Source organism: Panthera pardus, unplaced genomic scaffold, assembly GCF_024362965.1.
Source record: "Panthera pardus isolate Hobbes unplaced genomic scaffold, ASM2436296v1 HiC_scaffold_3, whole genome shotgun sequence".
Taxonomy (NCBI): Eukaryota; Metazoa; Chordata; class Mammalia; order Carnivora; family Felidae; genus Panthera; species Panthera pardus.
The window spans coordinates 46,819,303-46,837,749 of NW_026526876.1; the positions used below are offsets into that span (position 1 = coordinate 46,819,303).

The 18,447-nt window shown below is 36.5% G+C and overlaps 1 protein-coding gene across 2 annotated transcripts in view; it reads left to right on the forward strand.

The window, feature by feature from the left end:
* Window positions 1–14,744, forward strand: part of CLTC (clathrin heavy chain) — a 65,606-nt gene extending 50,862 nt beyond the window's left edge. The window contains exons 19-33 of one of the 2 annotated variants that reach the window (XM_019431068.2): window positions 913–1,058; window positions 1,533–1,716; window positions 1,918–2,110; window positions 2,579–2,736; window positions 2,940–3,104; window positions 3,225–3,332; window positions 3,415–3,582; window positions 3,936–4,085; window positions 4,172–4,303; window positions 4,420–4,530; window positions 5,450–5,620; window positions 6,208–6,429; window positions 7,667–7,687; window positions 11,379–11,454; window positions 13,712–14,744. In XM_019431068.2, the coding sequence (XP_019286613.1) occupies window positions 913–1,058; window positions 1,533–1,716; window positions 1,918–2,110; window positions 2,579–2,736; window positions 2,940–3,104; window positions 3,225–3,332; window positions 3,415–3,582; window positions 3,936–4,085; window positions 4,172–4,303; window positions 4,420–4,530; window positions 5,450–5,620; window positions 6,208–6,429; window positions 7,667–7,687; window positions 11,379–11,454; window positions 13,712–13,836 (2,130 nt within the window). In that variant the 3' untranslated portion in view covers window positions 13,837–14,744. The remainder of the gene's footprint in view (window positions 1–912; window positions 1,059–1,532; window positions 1,717–1,917; window positions 2,111–2,578; window positions 2,737–2,939; window positions 3,105–3,224; window positions 3,333–3,414; window positions 3,583–3,935; window positions 4,086–4,171; window positions 4,304–4,419; window positions 4,531–5,449; window positions 5,621–6,207; window positions 6,430–7,666; window positions 7,688–11,378; window positions 11,455–13,711) is intronic. The other variant, XM_053893467.1, reaches the window with a different exon arrangement.
* Window positions 14,745–18,447: the final 3,703 nt, after the last annotated feature.

Consider the following 18,447-nt stretch of genomic DNA (forward strand, 5'->3'; position numbering starts at 1 on the left):
TTTTTTTTAAATGTTTGTTTATTTTTTGAGAGAGAGTGCATGCAAGTGAGGGAATGGGCAGAGAGAAGAGGGAGAGAGAAATCCCAAGCAGGTTCAACACTTGTCAGCAGAGTCTGATGAGGGGCTGGAACTTGCAAACTGTGAAATCATGACTTGAGCTGAAACCACGAGTCAGGACACTTACCAACTGAACCATCCAGGCACCCCTTAAGTCTCATCTTTTTAACTACAAATAAAACCTTTCCTGTTATCGTATACCCGTATGTACTTAAATGAATCATATTTTACTATAAGAGAAGGCAGTAAAAAAGAATGAAATAAAATTATACTAATACATATACATATGTTTATATATATATATATTTACACACATTGTAAATTGAAAACATTTTTTAAAACCATGAAAAATTTTTTTAAAAAGTAAAAATTGAATGTTGTTATAATGGTTCTTAAATTCTCCTGGTTGAAGTATAAATATGGAAGAGAATAAATCAAAAGCTGTTAATTCTTCATTCCTCTCCTAGGAAGCATTTCTAAGGAAAACTCCCATGTTAGATACAAAGCTTCCTATTAAAGAATTTGGGAGCCATATAACTATCAAAAAATGGAGGAATTAGTTTGTATTGCCACATCTATGTAGTCGAATCATATGTAGTCATTAAAGTGATAATGAGGAGTGGTTATTGTGGATAATGTTTTAATCAGGAAAAAAAGATAGAAATTAGGTAATTAGGGTGATTTTTTTCAGAAGAATGGGTATATGTGGATGATATGGGTATATGTGTATTTGTGTAGAAAACACCTTTGTGTGGTAAATGTAAAGGTATTTTTCCTATACCAGATTATTCTCATTAGATAATGTCTTCATAATCACCCTGATTTTTAGTACTTAACTCTATATGTATTCTATAGGTTGTACAGACAGCCTTGTCTGAAACTCAGGACCCTGAAGAAGTGTCAGTAACTGTCAAGGCTTTTATGACTGCAGACCTTCCTAATGAACTCATTGAACTGCTGGAGAAAATTGTCCTTGATAACTCTGTATTCAGTGAACACAGGTATGCTATAAGAAGGGTCCACTGGCTCTTTATATTCAGTCTTTTTTTTTTTTTTTTTTTTAAATGTATTTTGAGAGAGAGTGAGAGAAAGCGAGCAGGGGAGGGGCAGAGAGAGAGGGAGAGAGAGAATCCCAAGCAGGCTCTACACCATCAGCATGGGGCATGAGGAGGAGCTTGAACTCGCTAATCATGAGGTCATGATCTGAGCCCAAACCAAGAGTCAGATGCTTAACCAGCTGAGCCACCTAGGCACCCCCCTCTTATATTCAGTCTTAAATTGTGGCTTTTCAGTTTTAAGAAGGAACAAAAAGACAAAGACTAGAGAATGTTGTCTGAATTATTACTCTTCTCATACACTCCTCATCCTGCCATTGAGGGAAAAAAAAAAAAAAACTCTTCATAGCTGTAGTGTTTATTCTTTATGACTAATAAGCTTTTGAAATAATACATCCAAAAATTTTTTTTCCTTAAAAGGAATTTGCAAAACCTCCTCATCCTCACTGCAATCAAGGCTGACCGTACACGTGTTATGGAGTATATTAACCGCCTGGATAATTATGATGCCCCAGATATTGCCAATATCGCAATCTGCAATGAGTTGTTTGAAGAAGCATTTGCCATTTTCCGGAAATTTGATGTCAATACTTCAGCAGTGCAGGTAGGTCTTCAGATTGCCTAAGTTGATTTACTGAAGGTACTGCCTTCTCTTGATTATTGTATGCTATACAAGCCTGTTACGCCTGGCATAATTGATGGCTTGGGCAATAGAAAAAGCAATAAAATCCTAACCATTTACATGTAATTGCTGTGTGGCCAGATTCATTCTACTGTAACCCTAATTCAGAAATTGGTTGCCTAGGTCTTGATTGAACATATTGGAAACTTGGACCGGGCATATGAGTTTGCTGAACGCTGCAATGAACCAGCGGTCTGGAGTCAGCTTGCAAAAGCCCAGTTGCAGAAAGGAATGGTGAAAGAAGCCATTGATTCTTACATCAAAGCGGATGATCCTTCATCCTACATGGAAGTTGTTCAGGCTGCCAACACCAGTGGTATGACTTCTTTTATGTGTTTGTGACCTCAGAAATTGTACTGAAGCTACGATTAGCCCTAAGCATTGGGACATCGGTCTGTTCTGAATTTATATAGGAGTTAGATATTGCACGGTTACTTGTGAAGACATTTAGCACTCCATCTTAGTCCACATACAGAAAGGCTGCATTTTGTGAACTTACAAAGTCCATAGGGAAGATTAAAATTCTCATAAAATTCTGATTGAATTCTAATCTTACAACTTTAAGGAAAAGGATAATTAATAAAGGGGGAATTCAGCTGTTAATTTGGTCAGTGATAATACAGAAACAGAACAGGAATTTTGCCATTTTAGATGCAATTCATTGTTTAGATTTGTTATTTTCTATATTGGTTCCTTAAAAAGAAAATTAACAATAATTTTCATTTACTTGAGTGAAAAATGTTAGGATATTAGTGTTTGGATTTATTTTCTTCTTTATACCTAGGAAACTGGGAAGAACTAGTGAAGTACTTGCAGATGGCCCGAAAGAAGGCTCGTGAATCCTATGTGGAGACAGAATTGATATTTGCACTGGCTAAAACAAACCGCCTTGCAGAGTTGGAAGAGTTCATCAATGGGCCAAATAATGCTCATATCCAACAAGTGGGTTTCCTGTTCAGATTTTTTCAAAGTGTAGAAGTCAACTGTTAAGCAACTTTTTATTAGTAGGATCAACCCATCACAACTGATGATTCCAAAGGAAATACAGTGTTTATCAGTATTAAATTGAATTGTGACTTTGGAATGAGGATTGAGTTTAGGCCTACCAAAAATGGATTGTGTTTATTTGCGTTTGTTTGTTTCAGGTTGGTGATCGTTGTTATGATGAAAAAATGTATGATGCTGCTAAATTACTGTACAACAATGTCTCCAATTTTGGACGCTTGGCATCTACCCTCGTTCACCTGGGTGAATATCAGGCAGCTGTTGATGGAGCTAGGAAAGCTAATAGTACTCGAACATGGAAAGAGGTAATCTCAATACCAGTTTGAATGAAGAATTCAGATGTTTAGAAATCTCTTTAAACTGATTAATTGAATTAACCAGCCATGTTTACATTTGAGTTTATGTAGTTGAAATTTTTGTTATAGGTCTGCTTCGCCTGTGTAGATGGCAAGGAGTTCCGTCTAGCTCAAATGTGTGGGCTTCATATTGTAGTACATGCAGATGAATTGGAGGAACTTATCAACTACTATCAGGTAATGAACAAGAGTCTTTTATTAGTTGAGATCTATTGCCACAGATAGTCTTAAACTTTAATCGTGTATTTCCCTTATTCAGGACCGAGGATACTTTGAAGAACTGATAACCATGTTGGAAGCAGCACTGGGACTTGAGCGAGCTCATATGGGAATGTTTACCGAATTAGCTATTCTATATTCTAAATTTAAGCCACAGAAAATGAGGGAGCATCTGGAGCTGTTCTGGTCCAGAGTGAATATTCCTAAGGTAATCAGCCTTTTAACATTGTGAGGTGGCTCTGTAGCTATAACTGAAACTTTAATGGGTTGCCTGGGTGGCTCAGTCGATTAAGTGTCCCAGCTCTTCGTTTCGGCTCATGTCATGATCTCATGGTTTGTGCGTTTAGGCCCACTTCAGGCTCTGCACTGACAGTGTGGAGCTTGCTTAGGATTCTCTCTCCCTTTCTCTACCCCTCACCCATTTGCAACATGTGCACATGTGTGCATGCTCTCTCTTTCTCTCAAATAAACTTTCCTTCCTCTGTTTTTTTCTTTTTCTTTTTTAAGCTTTAGCTAGAATTACAGACCCATATCTAAAGCAATTAAATCTCTCTTACATAGGTGCTTAGAGCTGCAGAACAAGCTCATCTCTGGGCAGAATTGGTGTTTTTGTATGACAAGTATGAAGAGTATGATAATGCCATAATTACTATGATGAACCATCCAACTGATGCATGGAAAGAAGGGCAGTTCAAAGATATTATTACCAAGGTGTGTATCTTCTTCAGAAGATACAAGCTTCAAAAGGAGCTCATTAGTAAATAACTCAACTTCTATGTGGACTTTTCCCACTTTAGGTTGCCAATGTGGAACTATACTACAGAGCAATACAGTTCTACCTAGAATTCAAGCCTCTGTTGTTAAATGATTTGCTGATGGTGCTGTCTCCACGGTTGGATCATACTCGTGCTGTCAATTATTTCAGCAAGGTAATTTTTTAAAAACTTCAAAACCTCATAGTAGGGAGCTAAGACTTACATCGGTAACTTTTGTCTGTGGAACTTTAAGGATGTATTATGTTTGTAAAACACTCTTTATTTTAAAGGTTAAACAGCTACCACTGGTGAAACCATATTTGCGTTCAGTTCAAAACCACAACAACAAGTCTGTGAATGAATCACTGAACAACCTCTTTATTACCGAAGAAGATTATCAGGTAAAACTTTTAGTTCTTGCATATATTCTCAAAATTCAGGTTATAATTGGGTTGTTGGTATGTTTTTGAGTAAAACCCATTATCCCTTAGGTTTGTAAACAGTAGGTACTTGTATGCCTCGGATCTAACTTAGTGGTGTTTTCAGGATCAATAAATCTGACTTTTAAGTGCAAAGTTTGCAGAATTTTGCTTAGATCTTGTCTTGGTTAATGCTTTAGAAAAAATGTTATGGTTACTTCATCCCTAAACATCTTGATTGTAGGCAGGGTTCAAAGAGTTTTGGATTTTTTTAACTAGTCTATAAAACTGATTTGGTATTAAGTGTATTTATTCACTGCTTTTCTTGCCCTGTAGCGTATTAGTATCTGTCTTTTAACAAACTTGCCTTTGTGAAGAATTTTGCAAAAACAAAATTACAGTTAAGGTTAAGCTAGTTGCCTTTTTTTCTTTCTCTTATTACCAACAAATGATGGGTTCAGATCCCATGCTTAGCTATATGACTAACTACCATGTCACATTGTATCAGAAGTTTCTCTGAAACATAAAATCTTACCCTCCAAATTACAAATCCTGCCATTTTCATAACTATTCAAAGTTTTGATACTGAAAACCTTGGAGAAAAGTACAGAAATTTTGTAGTACCTTTGAAGATTTTTGTTATACAGTCAGATTGAAGAACCTTGATACTTGTTCAGCTTACAACTTTCTGGTTTGATGCTTGACTCTAGGCTGTCATATTACAATGCTCATTGGTCAAGTTGTATTCTATACATACACATCATACAGCATATTGATCACATCATATACAGTCAGTCATATACAGTAGTGACTCCTTGATCAAGAATCATGGAATAAATTTTAAACTAAAATGAAACTGATTTGGCATTGGATGGCTTTTTTTTTTTTTCTTTTTTTTAAGGCTCTGCGAACATCTATAGATGCTTATGACAACTTTGACAATATCTCACTTGCTCAGCGTTTGGAAAAACATGAACTCATTGAGTTCAGAAGAATTGCTGCTTATCTCTTCAAAGGCAACAACCGCTGGAAACAGAGTGTAGAGCTGTGCAAGAAAGACAGCCTGTACAAGGTGGGAATGTTGGTGGGGGCGGGCCTATTAAGTCAAGTACTAGATGACCTGTTGTAACCCTATAATGGTGTATTAGAAGTGATTACAGGGGCACCTGGGAGGCCCAGTTGGTTAAGTCTCTGACTCATGGTTTCAGTTTAGGTGATGTTTTGACTGAGTTTGAGCCCTGTGTCCAGCTGTGAGCAGAGCCTGCTTGGGATTCTGTCTCTCTCTCTCCCTCTCTTTCTGCCCCTCTCACGCTCGCTTGTACTTGCTCTCTGTCAAAGTAAATAAATTTAGAAGAAATTAAAAGAGAAGTGATTATGGTCTATATAAGTATTAGTCTTGCAAATGTGAGAATTGTCTTTAAGCCCCCATTTAAGGGAGGTGGTAATTAAGTCAATTTCTTGATTCTAGTGGTCATCTTATGTTCTGTCAAGCCTCTCTCTGTTTAAAAAAAGATTGTTCACCCTATTTTTTTCTTTTCTTTCAACAAATCTTCAATTTAAATGATATAACTGGGATCCCCCACCCCCCATTGTATAATTGGTTTGCCATTTCAGCATATTTGAATTTAATGTTTCACCATCATCCTTTCCTTTGAATAGGATGCAATGCAGTATGCCTCTGAATCTAAAGATACTGAATTGGCTGAAGAACTCCTACAGTGGTTTTTGCAGGAAGAAAAAAGAGAGTGCTTTGGAGCTTGTCTTTTTACCTGTTATGATCTTTTAAGGCCAGATGTTGTCCTTGAAACTGCATGGAGGCACAATATCATGGATTTTGCCATGCCCTATTTCATCCAGGTCATGAAGGAATACTTGACAAAGGTAATGGCGCCTCTGTGTGTATTCAGAACTACTTACCTTGAGGATATGTAAAATTCCACATGCAGGTCTATTTTTTTCAAATTTTCTTTGTCTAGTGGAAGTAAGTCATTTGATTGTCATAAAATATTCTCCAGAAATTTTTGATGTCTGACAAGTGACATTGAATGGAAAAGGGAACTCAAACATGTCAGTATGTTTACCCTCCATGTATTTCTGAGGGTGAATAGTATTACTTCTATATTGTATGTTTGTTTTTTTTTAACATCTGATAACAAAATTTTTTTTTTCCTGAAAATAACATCTTCCTCAAATCCGTTCTTGTGACTTAGATGTCGGTAACTTAGTAGTATAGATTCCCTTTTTTTTGGTTGCTTCTTGACTTTAATATGTATGCCTGTTTCTTTTTGGGAAGCAAAATCTTTATTCTTAACATCCTGTTAATTTTCTCAATATTTTGATAGTTTAACCCCTAATTTAAAAAAATCATAGGAGTTTAACATATTACCTAAAAGTGCATTAAACAAGCTGTGGTTATAATCATTTTATTAAATTCACTCCTCTTAGTGTCCCTTTTTGATATCATAATATTTTTTACTCACTAGATCCTCAACAGTTACTAGCTCTTTACTGTAGAACATTAAAAAAAAAAAAAAAATGGTCCTAAAGGATCCATTTGTCAAAGCAAAAACATGCTTATTAAATTCGGAGTTTCCCATCTGATCTCTTCAGCATGCCAGAGTAAAGGGGGAAAAACAAAGCACTACTAACGGCCCCCAGTATGAATATTTCTTTAGGCTACCATCTAGTAGATACCATTGTGTCCAGTTATAATTTTTTAAGAATTAACATTTTTGGTATAAAAACTGCTTGAAACCCAGTGTAAGAAAACAGTTGCCTTATATTAGCTATAGATGAGAATAGCTTCTTTTTGTATGCATAATGCCAACTTATGAGACCTGGCTCTAAGCTGCTGTTAACCGAAATGCTGTAAGTTTTACTAGTGATTATGCTGCTTTCTTTCACACTGACTCTAGCACAAATTCTTCTGCAATAAGCTCTGAAGTTTAAAAAAAAGTTCTAAATTTTGCTTCCAGTATGCCCTTTATTTTCACTTTTCTCATGCCTTTTTTAGTGGTTAGATGTTTCTCCCCTAAACCTTTGTTGCTGATTCTACCTTTTTATGCTCAATATGGAATTTGATTTTTTTCTAAGCTGCACCTTCTGAATTCCTTTGCAGGTTGATGCAATAAAGGAAAAGGTGAAAGTTGATTCTTTTCCATCTTTAAGTCTGGAGGACTAAGTCTAAGGAATTTGCATGATTTTTTTCCTTCCTTTTCTACGCTGCTGCTGCTTTTTCCCCCCAATAAATTTTCACTAAAGCCTCTGCAAGTCCCTTGAAACATAACTATAATAGAGCTGTAGGACATTAGTAGATGTTTGCTACTAATCGGCTAATAGGCTTTAGGAAGGGCAGGAGGCTAATCAGTAGTTGGTTCACAGTCTCTCTTAAATGTATTATTGAAAACTGAGCATGGTGAGTTTCCATATTAATTTCCAAAGTTTCAGGAAATTTCTCTTCCCTGTCAGGGTATCTGGACCATAATAGGATTTTCTTAATACTCTAAATAAATTTAAGCAGCCTCTGGTTTTATTTTGTGAGCTTGCCTGACAGTTGTTGAATTTATATATGTATATATATGCCCTAAAAGGCTTTTGGGGTTTTTTTTTTTTTTGGTATTGAAGGACTGTGATCCAGTTTCTGATCTCTTGATTCTTACTAATTTTTTGCTGAAAGTAGATACAAGAGATACTAGCTGCTTCCGAAGAGACTTTCCTCATGTTTCTCCAGGTGTCCAGTTCTTATGGTGCTAGTCCGTTTTCAAGAGGAAACAAAACTTTTTTAATCACGAGAGTAGCTTGCTGTAATTGTTGCTAAGCAACACGGAATATTTCTGTATTTAATGAAGCAATATTAACTTCTTCCTGTAATAAGGGACACCTCTGAAGATACCTAAAATTTGCTTTCATTCATCTGTTGGCTTGTCCAAGGTCAAATTTAGGCACCTCTTGGTTGCTGCTTCCTTCATTGGCTTGTCTCCATCCCAATATAAATGAAACAAACTTACGTCCGTTATCAAATTGTTGTAGTAAAAGGGTGGGAAGGTAAAGGAGAGTTGAAACAAATTTAAAAGATTTTGGGTGGGGGACAATGCCTTGAAATTATGTTGAACCAAACTGGAATCACCATTGGAACTTAGGGCAAACCTGAGTAAAATGCATTGTGTGTGAGGCCCTTCAGCAGCTAGTAAGCAAGGCAGTTAGAAAGCGTGTGTGTGAAAAACAGGTAATTGAACTGCAGTGTTATGCATTGTTTTAAATCAAGCATGTACAACAGTCATTGCAATTACATCATACTACTTTTGAAACTCTTAAAGCATTGCTGTGGGCTGTGTGTGTTTCTTGAGAGCCTGTATAGCAACAGTCATCTTCAGATCTCACTTCTTGCTTCAGTACTTTTGCCTTTTTTTCATGCACACATACACCAGAATAACTGACTGCATGTTAACTTTTCCTCTGCAGCATATTGCAGTCTTTGTGGAAAAGCCTTTTACATTATAGTGAATTTTTAATAGTACAGATGGAACTGATCTCAGTGACACGCTTTACCTGTAATTTTTCTTTTTATCCCTGTAATTTTTCTTTTTATCCAAGGATCAGAAACTTTTGTTACAGCTCTTAACAAAAGCTTGTGTTCATAAAAGCCTTCTCTGCTTTTCTTTTTTGAGCAGTCTAAATTGTGTCAGTGGAAACAAAAATTGGATGTTGCTGTGCCAGAGGCTGTCCCATATTATAGAAAAATAAACTTTTTTTGCTTAGTTTGATGCTATTCCTTCAGAGGTCTTTTTTTCTTTTTTTGCCCTCTGCCCAACCTGCCTATGTGCATGCATGGGCATTGTGATACTGCTAGCTCTTCTTCGAAGTCTTTGGTGTACTTCTGTAACAGGACTTCTTTCTTCAACATCTGACTCAACTTCACCTCTAACATTTAGGTTTAAACACGTGTTCACTTTAGATTCTTGTCCTTGAAAGTCTGGAAATGTATTTTGCAGTGGTGGGGTTTTTTGCTGTTTCATTTTTCTTCTAATAACTTGGAAGTTAAGCACACTCATCCATGTATTTTTTGGTATAACCTCTTTAGCTCACTCTTGGATACTGTTTAGTTAGCAAAACCGCTTGATGGCACAGACTGTGCTTTTAATATTCAAGTAATAATATTTAAGTTTGAATGCCAAACATTGGGTATCTCTCATGGAACTTCTCCATAGTAGTTTTTACTTTGATATTGGGCTACTTTGTAACACATGAACTATTTTAGTCTATAAAAATAGGAAAACTGTAAACAAAAGCAAACCAACCCATCTTCCTAGTGTAGAAAAACTAAATTTTATCTGAAGGTATCTAGAGTCTACCTCAGCTTACATTTCTCAAATTATTCCCTAATAAACTAGAATGCATTAGACTTACATTCTATTAGATATATGTAATATTTAATATGGGACAATTAAAATATGTATAAAATACTGTCCTAACCTTAATAACCTATGTGAAGACTCAAACATACTTTTAAATACTTTCAAAGAGAAAGGAAGGGCTGTTTTAACCTTTTTAGGACCCAGTCTTTATAGTTCTTCACTGACGTCTGCATGTCTTTTTTTGTGAGGGATTTTTCACTATTTACCTTTTTGAGGAACATGCCATGAACATTCATTAAAAGATTTTCCTGTATTCTGCCTCTCATTTTGGCGCGCTCTGAAAACCACTAGGAATAGATCATGTCAGAATTTGAAGTTTTAGTTTTACTTCTAGTATAATGATAGACCAACAAATAATAAGGCTTTCACTGAGATACCAACTTTTTAAAGGTAGTTTAAAAGATAGAGTTTAAAAGGCAGGTAGAAGTTGTATAGCAGATATCCCCTAAGCCCATTGTCCTAATATCCTTTCTTCCCAATTCTTCACAGAATTATAGTACCAGATCATGTTAGTCCTGTAACAAATTTTGCAGAATATCTTATTCAACCATCATTATATAGACAAGGAAGTTTGAGGGTCAGTACAGTGGTTTGCCAGGGTCACATAACTAGTTTATGGAGGGACCTGTGTATTCCAGCTCCTTTTTTTCACCTTTTTTTTTTTTTTTTTAAACATTTGGACTCCTACTATATTAGTTCTGTCTGATACTATCCACTTTTATTTAGAGTAGTTAGCATGTAGTAGCCATTTACTTCTTTGGCTTCATTAAAAACAAAACAAATTCTTCCTCAAAGATGTGGCAAAAATTAGGCATTCCTACTACTATTTCTACTTCTTAGAAAATAGAGCATTAAAACATGCAGCCTGTCTTTATCTAAAAAGATGGAATATGGAGCCACTTTGTGTCTTAAATTTCAGTCCGCACCTATAACAATTATCAGCAGAAGCTGTGCACAATTGGCAAAAGAAAGCTTATTCTAAATGAGTACTTGTCCAGTCATTAACTCATTTCACATTTTTGAATATCATTTCCTTTGGGGAGGGAAGTCTTGTCTGGTTATGAGTTCATTATTATTACCTTTGATAAAGTTTAAACTTCATTTGAAAAAGTGGTTCCTTCTTGTTATCTCCCTCCCTCAGGCTGGCTGCATCCTAGCATGCCCAGTTTTAGCCTGGCGTGAGCTTTTATGGCATTTATAAATCCCTCCTTCCTGAGGGTTTATAATGACAGTGCTAAAAATCACCTTGACTGAACTATGAACATTGCCATTGAATTTGAGGGGGCCTGAGAATATTCTTTCTAGTCTGTTTTATTTTGACAAAATTCAACATACTAAGGCTTTTCCACTTTCTGCCATAAACCTAGGTGTATAATATTTTTGAGGTGCTAAGTAACATTACCTGTTTTTCTCCAGGTGGATAAATTAGATGCTTCGGAATCACTGAGAAAAGAAGAAGAACAAGCTACAGAGACGCAACCTATCGTTTATGGTAATCTCTCTCTCTTTAAACCCACAGAAAAGTAGTAGACAAGTGTTTCATTCTTTAAGGATTCTACTTCAGAATAGAAATACAGTTAAGTGTCTAAAGTGCAAAAAGCTCACGGAGTTCAGGAATAATTCTACCATCTTTTTCTGAAAACAGTCTTAAAGCAGACACTGATATTAGTCACTTAAGGTAGTCTTAAATGCAAAGACAATCTTAAAAAATAGTCACTTAAGTCATAACCTAAATTTTCCTCTTGCCTGCTCACTGATCGGTTACATATTCATAAATTAGAAGTATTGATGAATTCAGTTTTCAGAAATGCAGAAGCTAAGAAAACATGCCAAGGCTATCTTTATGGTGCTTTACAGACAGAGTGTATCTTCTCTTTAAGTTGTCACTGGGGCAGAAAACGAGGTAGTTTCCATTTGAGAACTTTCCAGAGAGATAGGATCTTGAAACTCTCAGTGAATATATAAGGCAATTTAATTTCTTCTATGTGCAAGTAGTTCAGACTTGCACTCTTGGTGAACAGATACATTTGAACAATGAATTAGAAGGGTATATATTATGTCACTGTAATCAGGTGTTTTTTGGAGGAAGGCATAAAATTGTGACCATTATATCTCAGCCTGCTAAAGGAAATGATAATAGACAAACATATTAGGACATTGTCTCCTTTTACTTACTTACTTACTTACTTACTTACTTACTTACTTACTTACTTTTTAAAGTAGGCTTTACACCCAGTGTGGAGCCCAGCACCGGGCTTGAACTCACAATCAAGGCCTGAGCTAAGATCAACAGACACTTAACTGACTGAGCCACCCAGGCGCCCCCCCATCTCCTTTTTATTGTAGATAAAAAAGACTTTGGGAATTTGGAGGACTGCTTAGTTTTGATAAAGTTGGAGAAGATAAAAGTAGATTAAAGATGATTAAAGTAGGTTAAAAGATGGGAGCAAGATGTTTGACATATTTCAGATAGGGAACAATAGGAACAAAAATAGGGTGGGGGTAATATTTTGGGAACACCTATTGAATTTGGCTTGCCTTCAGGGTGTTTAAATGGAGAGTCCTTCTAGGCAGTTGAAAATTTCAGTTTCAAAGTTAAAAGTGATTTTTATAAACTGCTGGTTTCCAAAAAGAATTTGCTCACAAAACAAATTCTGGTTGTTCACAAAAAAGAGAGACTTGAGGTCACCTGTCTGAGAGAAACTTTGCACTAGGTTTACATTCTAGTGGCAGATTAAGATTACTTCTTTTTCAAGGGAGTGGATAGAGGTGTTACATTGTTTTTTTCCTTTTAAATAAACCAGGTTCTCTACAGGTCATTTTCTGTATGTGATCAACTACTATTTGTAGTTGAGTGTTGGGGTGCCTGGCTGGTTCAGTCGGGGTAGAGCATGCACCTCTTGATCTCGGGGTCATGAGTTTGAGCCCTACCATTGTGGGTGGAGTTTACTTAAAATTTTTTTAAGTTTATTTCTTTATTTTGAGAGAGAGTGTGTTTCCAAGTTGGGGAGAGACAGAATCCCAAGCAGGCTTTGCACTGTTAGCACAGGGCCTGATTGCAGGGCTTGAACACACAGACCATAGGATCTGAGCCAAAGTTGGACACTTAACTGACAGAGCTACCCAGGCGCCCCTGAAATTTTTTTTTTAATGAAGTACGAGTGCTAATACAGTATTTGAAACAGATTTGTGTTCTGATGTATTCATACGTAAGCATATTTGAATGTGTCTTGTTTTTGTTTTTCTCTTAACTAGTACTAGATTCTTTCCTAGATATCCATTAGATTACCATTTCATTTCATTACCATTTATATTGTTTAAATCAGAAATTTAAATCTAATTTTAAAGGTTTATTTGTGTTAAAACCACATCATTAAAAAGTTAAGCTTTCCTGTGCTTATTTCACTAAACGTGTGTGAGTACCATGTGGTGATAAGTGTATTGGCAGATGTCTTGCCCATTCATGTCAAGCATGCCTGTGCATATTGTTTTAAATAAAATGAGGTAACATAATTGCTGTCACTGTTCTGTCCTCTGCCCTGAATTGTTTAGCTTTTTAGGCAGAACCCTTCTTAGGGTGGGTGTGATGCCAAAATTGTGACAGTCAAAAGTACCACCACAAAACTCATTCTAAGTTTTGATTATGTTCTTAGAGTAGGGGAGATTAGAGTATGATAGTCTACACTGCTAACAATTTGTCCCACCTCCTGCCCCTCCACCCCCTACCCTTTCTTGTTTTTCTTCTTTAGGTCAGCCCCAGTTGATGCTGACAGCAGGACCCAGTGTTGCAGTCCCTCCCCAGGCACCTTTTGGCTATGGTTATACTGCACCACCCTATGGGCAGCCACAGCCTGGCTTTGGGTACAGCATGTGAGACAGAAAGCTGATCCTGTAGTCGCCTATTTTCGTACTGAAACATCGTCTCTACCCGCTTCTCAGTTTATAATGGGAAAACAGGCACATGTTCTTGTAACTTTTATTTCATGAAGGACTACTTTTTGTTTCTAACTATAAACTCGGATCACCTGTGTTAAAAGCTTATTTCACATTCCGCATCATTTTAGAATTTATTTTCAAAGGGGAATAGTTTCAATGTTTATTCAGTTGGGCTTTTTTCCTTCCCCCTCATTCTTTGAAGAACTGCTTAATACTCAATCTGTTGTGAAGAACCTGATTTGCACTCTGTAGTGTTTAAAGAAAAAAAAAACTCTAATATTGAATCTCTTAAATTTAGTGTATGTAAACAGCTTATGATATGTATTGTCTAAAATGCATTTAAATCTCTTACTCAAAAGCTACAGCAAAAGTATTGGTATGTGACCATGTAAGACTGTCAATGCCAACAAAGACAACACTAATCAGCACATCCTACATTGGATTGCAGTGCTCTCCAAATTATTTGAAAAATGCATTACAGACAAATTGCCTGACTTTTAAATGAGCATAAAAGGCCCTCTAACCTATGCAGGTTTCCTCATTACGCATATAGAAAATGCTAGTGTGTTTTTGCTCACTTCATATGTAACAGGTGCCCTTATGTTGTGCTGTATCCTGTGCTTTTTCTGTGGGACCATTCCATTCAGGAACAAAGAGCACCATGATTCCAATCTGTGTGTATTTACTAACCCTTCCCTGAGGTTTGTGTATGTTGGATATTGTGGTGTTTTAGATCACTGAGTGTACAGAAGAGAGAATTCAAACAAAATATTGCTGTTCTTCAGTTTTGTTTGTGGAATTTGAAATTACTCAAATTTAAAATAAATTACTGGACTGTGGAAATAACGTAGAATGGCAGTTTTAATTAAATACCTTTCAAATTTTAACCAAAGAACCGTGGTTGTGGTAGTTTTATATTGGGTATTGAGGTGGTACAGGGAGGTGTGAGTGCAAAAGCAGAATGAGGATTGGGATAGGGAAATACACAGCATTACATCATGTACATTCCTGTGGTTAACAAGGTACATGCAGCAGTCTGAAGAGCACTGTAGTAGGCCACATTTTGGCTGTCTCCCATCATTTTAACCAAGTGGCACTTCAGGGTTTTTACCTAAGCATTTCACTTAAATGAACAGATATGGGTATTCTGTCAACTTGCGATCAAAGTATGTAAGCATGTAGTTAACATACTGTGCCTCACCATGAAAAGGGCCCCAAAGTATGAGTACTTTTAAGTGGAATTTTTTTAAGCCAGTGTTTGAATTCAACCCTTTTTGTTCATGGCTGAGAATGTTACTTTAAGCTCATTTCATCTTTTAATCCTCAAAAGAGTTAGAGGATTAAACCCAGTCCTCCACCAAACCTAGCCTTGTATTGCCCTATAATTCTCCACACCGACCAGGCAAATGACCATAAGCAGCACAGGTTTTTTTTGTTTTGTTTTGTTTTGTTTTTTAAACATAGAACCCCTGCCCTGCCCCACTTTTAATCATCCTACCCCTAAAATTATAGTATTAACTAGAAAATCCCTTCTCCTGTTTTGGTTTGTCATAGTGAAAACATTGGGCTGTACTTATGCTTCTGCTGTGGATCTCTGCCTCCCTGTCTTCGTTGTTAATCAAAATCAACAGGGAGAATAGCAGTGGTCCTTGGGAGCTTAATTCTTTTCAGTCGAGATGTGTTCTTCTGGACCTTTCCTATACTTTGTGAACCTCTGAATATGTTCCCTTGTGTGTATTAACATGATGAGTACTTTCCAGAATTATTTGCAGGAGTATGTTTAAATCACAAAATGCCTACCTTAAGACTTGGCAGTGGGTGTTGTACATAAGTGGTAGAACAAATTGGTAATAAACTTTATTTTAAGGGATCTTCCATGACATTACTCTGAATAGGATGATGGTCTGGGAGAAGTAACTTAAAATAGGAAACAGTATTAAGAATTCTTATAATTGTCTAAACGTAACTGAAACAGGAGAGAAGAGCGTAATGGAAAACCTCTGAGGAGGTAAACATACCTTCAGTGATCTTTTGCCCTAGTATCCAAATATAGCCATTGTACCAAAAAAAAAAAAAAAAAAAAAAAAAAATCTGATATTTGTTAACTATTTCAACATAGACATTAGTACAATAGCAACAGAATGATATGAGCTGCAAGCAGGGCTGCTTGAATGTTCTGTAAAAACAAATTTTAAAAATTTATTTAAATGTAACTATTAAACTCATTGCATGTAAACATAAACAATTATATATTAGCCTTATTTCTTAAATGAGAAAAATGGAATTGCACTGTTTTTTACAAGTCTCTTCAAAGTTTTTCTTCACAGAAGATTGCTGGATTCTGTTTGCATTCACTGTTACTACTTTTTTTTAAAAGTAGGTGAAGAAAGTCTAGCCTCACGAAGATGTATAATTAGGAAAGTATTTTAATAGCCTTTTCAGATACTTGTAGTTAGTTGAAATGTGGAATCTGAAACCGTAACACTCAACTTTAACATTATATTAAAATCCACTAGTGTCTTTAGTTTGAATAGATCTTTTATCTATGCATGATTTGTACCCTCATGCGTTGGTTATATGGAAAATAGATTCATTAAGTTGTACAGGTTTTCTAAATGTTGACACATATCTTTAAAAATCCTATTTCTGAGGAACACTGATCTCATCAGAAAAATCTTAGGTTTTGGGAAACTTGGAGGAGAGGTAGATAGAAGTTTTCCAGAATACGGTCTGTTGCTTTTCTTAAAATGATTGGCTAATTGGATAGTCAGTTTTTACAAGTAAAACTCTTCCATGACCAAGGCTGCTAGTTCAGCTCACAACTCAGCCACACATTTTTTTTCTCTCAGGGCAACATTCATACTTCAGTGTGTACCAGAAGTGCTCAGTGTTAGAATATTAAGACAAAAGTAGTGATGGGTCAAATTTAATAATTTTTTTTTTTACTGCTTTATCAAGGACATTAAGTGAATCGTGTGTGTGTGTGTGTGTGTGTGTGTGTGTGTGTGTGTGTGTGTGAGAGAGAGAGAGAGAGAGAGAGAGAGAGAGAGGGAGAGGGAGGAGGGAGAGAGACACTACTGGGCAATGAAGTACTACTTGTATAGGTAGGGTGCCCCTGCCTTGATTCGTGAAAGATGCCAGAGGTTTTATCCACCTTTGCTTTTGTGTTACCTGTGCAAATGTCAACACAGGGGAAAAAAAAAAAAAAAGTCTTAGCATTATGAAAATATCTGACCCCTTGAAAGTATTTTAAAGACCTTATGGACTTTGCAGAGTGTACCTTGTGAACTGTAAGATTAAGCACCCTATAAAATAAATACTAAGTACAGGTGAAGTAGGAAATAAGCATAATATATTTCTGGAATTATTAGAATTTGTATACTATTCATCCTGGTAGATATACCATGACTTACAGTTACTTGAGTCAGCTGGCCATCCTGTTGGGAATGCACTGTATTTGAACTTGGGAGCCATCAGTCTCTGAGGCAAGCCTCAGAAATTACATGAGCCAGAATGGTGCATTTAGGATTAAGTTCTCTTTGCCTCAGTTACATGCTGTTGCATCACTTTTGAATCTAGTGTAAACATTCTATTTAGAAGCAGTTGCTACTGTGGCATCATTCACAGATGCAGTTTCTCCTGTGCTGTCATACGCCAGTGTAAACTCTATAAAACTGACCAAATAGTACAAACTATGACTGAGTGCAGTAGTCTTTATTGTTTTACCCAGACTCCACTGACCTTAGACCTTGAAGTGTTACCGTGCTGCTTATGTTTGAAGCTCAATGCTAAGTAATGCTAATTACTGAAGTTAATCATGGAGAATTGGAGCTACTTCACATGCACCTGTTGCCAAAATCCTCTCTGGCACCATTAGTTGTTTGGGATATACTCAATTTAGAAATACTATCAGGGTCCCCCTAAAAGACTTTCATTCAAAAAGCTATGTTGCTTTTGGGAACCGGAACCTCCCTCCTATCCTGGGCAGGTGGTGTAACAGTAACTATTGGAATTATGTCATGATAACCATATATCAAAAGGGAAATAAAGATGCCCTTAAATAATTGAACTATCTAGTTCCTTAAGTTTTAGGTAAAGAAACAGGATGTTGGATGACACACCACATTCACTTCACCATTTCCCTAGATTCTCGTGTGGGCCTAGTACTACCTTCAAAGTCCATACAAGTCACTTTGCAAGTTTTTCAATGCCTGCACTATTAGGGAAGTTGTGGGGAAGTAAAAGGAATTTTTTATAGGCCATGATGTAGAAGCACTACTGAGAAATCTTTGGCCAGTATGGGTCAGGGAAATGAACATGAAATACTGCACAGGTGGGTTAATCCAGAAGGTTAGACTATAAATCGCTGTTTGGGGCTATACCATGATCTATTAATGTTGGCTATCAGTCATCCAAAAAGTGATGGCAGGAAAACAAACTGTAGTTTGCATCCAATGAGAATACCTTGAACCCTGGTCCTTCAATGGGGTATAGCAGTGTTGTCTTGGGGAAGAAAAGCCATTACACAGGGACGTAACCATGCACAGGA